General features: G+C 56.9%; 1 protein-coding gene across 1 annotated transcript; it reads right to left on the bottom strand.

The window, feature by feature from the left end:
• Positions 1–235: 235 nt before the first annotated feature.
• GAS1 (growth arrest specific 1) lies at positions 236–3,557 on the bottom strand. Its single transcript, XM_052701222.1, has one exon. The coding sequence runs from the start codon at positions 2,522–2,524 to the stop codon at positions 1,580–1,582; it is 945 nt and encodes a 314-aa protein (XP_052557182.1). The 5' UTR covers positions 2,525–3,557; the 3' UTR covers positions 236–1,579.
• Between the last annotated feature and the right edge of the window lie 2,741 nt (positions 3,558–6,298).

Here is a 6,298-nt window from a genome sequence, read left to right as displayed (position 1 = left end):
CACGGCCTGCATGAAGGCTCTGCATTCTGCGTTTCTCACCGTTTCCTTGTTCGCGTGGCAGGGAGTATTTCTAAGGGTGTCAGTGGAGCAACATGCCTCCACTTCAAGAAGAAAGCACAGTGCACAAGCAATTCTACACACATACAGGGGCAGTGTCCCTGAATCGCTTCACTATCTTCTGGCACCAGCATGTTGCCATGCCAACGCATTATAAAAATCAACCACTCTTTTAAAGTAGTATTTGCAAAGCCGTATTTACTTGTTGCACTTAATTATTCGTTAATGTAAGAATACCAGTAATTTACATCTATGTAAAGTATTACAGGCAGGCATAGATTTTTGCTTGTTGGTTGTTTTTGGTTTGTTGTTCTGCGGTTGGCTCCCGTCCTCCCCTCCCCTGCTCTCCCCCTCCTTCCAATCTCAGGAGCTGAGAGTTCAAGTGTCCCTGGAAAACAATTCCACCACATCCATTATTTAAAGCTCTTTCTTTACTAATTTAAACATTTATAAAGTACAAAAAGCCATACATATTTGAAACACAGGCCTTTGTTATGCCTTCTATAAAAAATACTAGGTTTAAGGCAGCTCAGAAATGTGTACATACAATTCTACAGTGTTCATAAAGTCTCTCCAAATAAGAATGTTAACTCCAAATCTATAAAATACACTGTACATTTGGTGTTCTAGAAAATACATCAGTGAATCGTTGCTGCTGGTATCCCTTTACACATAAAACAAAACCTGTACCTTTCCAGAAATGACTAGCGCATGTGATTACCTGGCAAATAGGATGTGGATTTAAAACTTTTATTTTTTTTTCTTAAATAAATTATCCCCAAAAGCATACAATTTATAAAATTGTATAAACAAAGAAGAGCGACTGGTAACAAATCCCAGTTTTAAATACATCTCTATATAAAGATTTACCAGAGGTCAGCACCCTGATACAAGAGGCAATATAGCTTCTCAGCATATGTGAACATACATGTTCTGAATTTAAAAGTGTCTTTCGAAGATGGCAGTGCAGAGCTCTTTTGGAAGACAAGTTGCATTGTTTGCGACAGCCAATAACTCTCTTTGAGAAGAATCATTTTTGTGTGCCCCTAGGTTAGGAGAGGCGGCTGCCGGCCCGCTGCGTTAGGGCAGACTTGTGTGCAAGAGGCAGCGTTGCGAACCACCTCACCTCGCTCAGCCGGTGCTCTCCTAAGCTCAGTGAGCGGCAGATGCAGCGCAGCACCGGGCACAGCGGTACCGAGTGACAGTCAGGTTGCCGGGCAATAGCTTTGGCAGCAATTTGGGCACCTCGCCTCTTTCCAACCTTCATGTCAAATCGCTACAGACACGCGGCCGTGCCCTCTCTTCCTCTCCCTCCCTCCGAGGCGGCGGGGAGCCGATTTAAGGTCCTTCCCCTCACCTCACCGCGGGCCGCAGCGCCAGGCGGCCGGGACGCATTGCATAGTGCACACGGGGACAGACACGCAGGGGAGGCGCCCGGATAACGGCGGGACTAACTGTCCGCTGCCTGGAAGCGGGGAAGCCCTGCCCGGGGCCGGGGCCGTGGCCAGGGCCGGGCGGGAGGCTAGAGCGGCGGTAGAAGCGGCAGCAAGATGGAGGCCAGCAGCGCCCAGGCCGCGCCGGAGTCCCGGCCGGCACTATCCGCCTGCATGGGGAAGCCGGGCTCCGGGCCCGCATTGTCCTCAGCTTCGTCCCTCCCCTTCTGGCTCGGCTCCTCCTCGTAGTCCTCGTCGTAGTATTCCTCCAGGCCGCCGTCCGAACCTCCGCTGCTGCCCGCGCCGTTGCTGCCCACGTCGGCGCCGAAGCAGAGGCGGGCCATGTTCTCCTTGACCGACTCGCAGATGGGCCGCTCCAGCCCGTCGCAGACGCAGTCGTTGAGCAGCACGGCCTTGGGCACGGCCAGCATGTCCTCGATGACGGCGCGGCACTCGGGCGTGCAGCGCAGCCCGTTGAACAGCTTCCCGCAGTAGGCCATATAGCGGTTGAGCGCCTGGCTGCAGCGGCTGTCCCAGTCACAGCGCCGCCGCGCCTCCGTGCAGCCCATCACGCCGGGGCCACCCCCCGCGCCGCCGCCGGGCCCGCCGCCCCCCGCGCCGCCGGCCGCGGGGCTGCTGGTGCGGGGCAGGCAGGGCTCGATGGCGCGCTTGGTAGCGCGGCAGTTCTCGTCCTGCGCGCAGTCGCAGTCCTCCAGCGCCGGGCCGCGCCGGGTGTGGTTGAGCTGGATGAGGGCCGCGATGCAGTGGCTGGGGCACCGCCGCCGGGAGGCGGCCGAGGCTGCGGCGGCCGCCGGCCCGTCCCCGCCGCCCACCGCCGGCTGCTGCTGCAGGAGCACCGAGGCGCACGCCTCGGCGTACTGGTTGTAAGCGTAGCTGCACTCGGGCTCCCCCTGACACTGCAGCACCGCCTGCCAGCAGATCAGCCGCCGGCCCTGCACCGGAGAGCTCCGGGGCGGCCACACGGCGCCCAGCGCCGCCACCAGCCACAGCCAGGCGGGCGGGCGGGCCGGCATCGCGGGCGGCGGAGGCGGCTGCTGCCGCGGGGTAGCGGGGGAGAGGAGCCGCCGGGCGAGGAGAGTGAAGAAGAGAAGGAGCTGCCGCCGCTCGGAAAGTTTGCAGAACTCCCGCCGGCCGTGCGCATGAGGTCTCCTCGCATCAATCCATCCGCGCGGGCTGCGGCCCCCTGTCGCTGAAAACGGCGGAGCCGCGGTGCGACGCGGTCGCCCCGGGCCGCCCCGAGCGCCGCAGGCGCTGCTCCCGGCCCGGCTCGGTCTGGTTCGGCTCGGCGGCTCCGCGGCGGCGTGGAGCTCAGCGCAGAGCGGCGCGCGGAGGAGCGCGGCTTCTGAGTGCACTTGGGGACTTGAAGGCGGCGTCGGGAGAACTCATGGTGCTGACCCGATCCTCATGCAATTCCGTGTCTCTTTCGCTTTTCTTTTTTTTTTTTTTTTGCACAAAATAAATGCCCGGCTGCTGCCGTTGCCTTCTCGTCAGCTCTTAACTCTCCGCTCGCAGCATCTCTGCACATGCCAGCCGCTCCGATCCCGCAGGCGGTGCCGGCTCTGCTTGCTCCCTTGGGCTCGGGTCGCACTTCGGGCAGCAGAGAAGAGAAATTTCTCCCCGTCAGCGCGAAGGCAGCGCGGGGAAGGCAGGAAGGCCGGCTTCGAGGTCTCTTTCTCTCTGGGCGACTGATGCTGCTGCTGCTGTTGTCAACAAGCCCTGCAAGCTGTTCTGCGGATCCGTCTGCGGATCTTTTTTTCTTTGCAAGGCTTTAAATACAAAAGTGCCTTCCGAGCAGCGGCAACGTGCTCTGATTAGGCCTCATTATGCATGCATGGAAAAGCAAACAAACAAAAAAAATTAGCAACGCTTCTTCTTTTACACATCCCCCAGCCTGCACTCTCTTGCTCTCTTTCTCCTTTTCTCCACTTTTTTCTCCCTTCGCTCGGCCCCCTTTTCCAGCTCTGCGACTTGCCATTGGCCCAGCCTGTTGTTGAAACTTTTTTTTTTTTTTTTTTTCCTCCCCTCCCTCCTCTCTTTACGATCTGCTGGAGTGAGGGAAGCGAAAAGGGGGGCTGGAGGGCAGCTCACATTCAAAGCTTGAAAGGAAAGGCTTAAGGAGAATGACAGCCCCCCCGAGGAGCCCCTCCTCCCGTTAAGGCGGCGCGGTCCTGCGCAGCCACGGGGCGAAGGCACATCCCCGAGCGGAGCGGAGGACGCGCTCCGTTCGGCTCACGTGGGGGCGAGGCTGGGGCTCCGGGCTCCGGAGTGTGGCTTTGTCCGTTCTCCGTCCCGATGTGCTGGTAGCGGGGTCCTGCAACCATGTAAGTACTGCGGCTTGCTGCGTCCTCAGCAATGCCACTTAATACACCCTACCAATGGTACACACACCAAGCTCAGCTTACTGCCTTCAGTGGTTGTGCGCGGACGTAGGATCCTGACCAGCGGAAGTGCTGCGAGGATCAGTGTAGTTGTGTGGTACTTCGTGCAAGTCTGCCCACCAATAGAAGCTGGTTTGAAACCTGCTAGCTAAGAGGATTTTCACAGAAAGAAAACCGCCCTGCCCACCTGTTGTACTCTCCGTGCTTTTAATTTGCTTTTAAGGAACTAGACACGGCAGTGCTCACATCCAGGTGCAAGGAGAGGAGCAAAACAAAATGAACAGTGCCGCGTTTACCCTCTGCCTTTCAAGTTCGTGCTACCTTAATTCCAGAGCACCATCGCCTCCGACCGCCAGGGGCAGCGGAATCTGCTGCCTGTCAAAACTGGCGCTTTTTTTTTTTTTTCATCCTGAGACTATCAACTCCATCTGTCACAAAAATTAGGGCTAAATGTATTTCCCAGAAACTCGGGGATCCGAGCGCTGCGAGATGTCTGAGAGCACGTGGAAGGGTGGGAGACGGTGTGGTGCGTCCGGGGCCAGTGTGATGGATGTGCTGAGCGGCCAGCACACGCGCTCACTCCATTGTGGTCGCTTTTAACGCTGCTAGTGGTCCTTCCTCAATACGGCTTTGCCCTTTCTGGTGCAAACGATGAATTTGCTCCCAAATCCATGAAAACTGCCTTCAGAGCAGCCATCCAACTAGTTTTTTTGCCCTTTATTTTAATCCTTGTTTAATTGCGTGATTAATAAAGTCAAATGCCATTTAGGCAGAGTGCAGTACATGCATAGTGCCAGCTGCCCGGGTTTGCAAGTTCAGCCTGGTGGCTGGAGAGAGCGACCCGGGCTGTGCCCCATGGAGATGGGGGGACAGGCTTCTTCCACGCGTACGGGGGTGAGACTGCAGGGCAAGATCCTTCGATGAGGAACCAGGGGGCCTTCCGATCTTTCCCAGCGGGGGAGAGTTGGAGCCGCTGTGTCTGTCACAAAGGGGCTGCCCTCTGGACAGCCAGGCGACGTGCTCTGCTTCCACGCAGTTCCTGCCTCCATCTGCAAAATCCGTCGTGCGGCGCCTAATCCTCGCCTCGAAGCACACGGGGCCGTAACTTTGCGAGGAAAGCAGCCGCGGAACTTCAGAGCCCCAGGAGGGGGAGCATAGGAGCCTTCGCTGCAGCGCTGCGTCCCAGTAGGGACGAGACGGCCGCGGAAGGCGCAGCCGAGCGCAGGGAATGGACATCTTGCGCACACCGCAGCGGTCGGGAGGGCCGAGTACGAAGCAGAGGTGCGTGCAACTCTGTGATGCCCCTCAGCTAAGGAAGGAGGATTTCCTACATTAATAATGGTATTAATAATGGAAATGCTGATTTGAAGCTTAGAATTTTTATTTCCTTTCAAACAACTGAGCAAGTCTTATGGCAAAATGCGGCATGTGCAGGGTGACCGGGGGATCAGGCCTAGCCAGCATGGGTTCGTGAAGGGCAGGTCCTGCTTGACCAACCTGATCTCCTTGTATGATCTAGTGACCCATCTGGTGGATGAGGGAAAGGCTGTTGATGTGGTCTACCTAGACTTCAGCAAAGCCTTTGACACTGTCTCCCACAGCATTCTCCTGCAGAAGCTGGCAGCCAGAGGCTTGGATGGATACACTCTTGGCTGGGTAAGGAGCTGGTTGGAGGGCTGGGCACAGAGAGTGGTGGTGAATGGAGTCAAATCCAGCTGGCGACCGGTCGTGAGTGGTGTTCCCCAGGGGTCGGTGCTGGGGCCTGTCTTCTTCAATATCTTTATTGATGACCTTGATGAGGGCATCGAGTGCACCCTCAGTAAATTCGCAGATGACACCAAATTGGCTGGAAGTGTGGATCTGCCTGGGGGTAGCGAGGCCCTACAGAGGGATCTGGACAGGCTGGAGAGCTGGGCTGAAGCCAATAGGATGAGTTTCAACAAGGCCAAATGCCGGGTCCTGCACTTTGGCCACAACAACCCCAGGCGACGCTACAGGCTTGGGGCGGTGTGGCTGGAGGACTGCGTAGAAGAAATGGACCTGGGGGTATTGATTGATGCTCGGCTGAACATGAGCCGACAGTGTGCCCAGGTGGCCAAGAAGGCCAATGGCATCCTGGCTTGCATCAGAAACAGTGTTGCAAGCAGGAGCAGAGAGGTGATTGTTCCCCTGTATTCAGCACTGGTGAGGCCGCAGCTTGAGTACTGTGTCCAGTACTGCAAGAAAGATATTGAGGCTCTGGAACTTGTTCAAAGGAGGGCAACAAAGCTGGTGAGGGGTCTGGAGCACAGGCCATATGAGGAGAGGCTGAAGGAGCTGGGATTGTTCAGCCTGGAGAAGAGGAGGCTCAGGGGAGACCTCGTTGCTCCCTATAACTTCCTGAAGGGAGGTTGTAGTGAGCTGGGGGTC

Source organism: Tympanuchus pallidicinctus, unplaced genomic scaffold (assembly GCF_026119805.1).
Source record: "Tympanuchus pallidicinctus isolate F22 unplaced genomic scaffold, pur_lepc_1.0 scaffold4, whole genome shotgun sequence".
Lineage (NCBI taxonomy): Eukaryota > Metazoa > Chordata > Aves > Galliformes > Phasianidae > Tympanuchus > Tympanuchus pallidicinctus.
This window is presented reverse-complemented; position numbering and strand designations above follow the sequence as displayed.

What these genes read in the sequence shown, in the direction of transcription:
- GAS1 (XM_052701222.1), bottom strand. Translation starts at nt 2,524, where the DNA reads ATGCCGGCCCGCCCGCCCGCCTGGCTGTGGCTGGTGGCGGCGCTGGGC.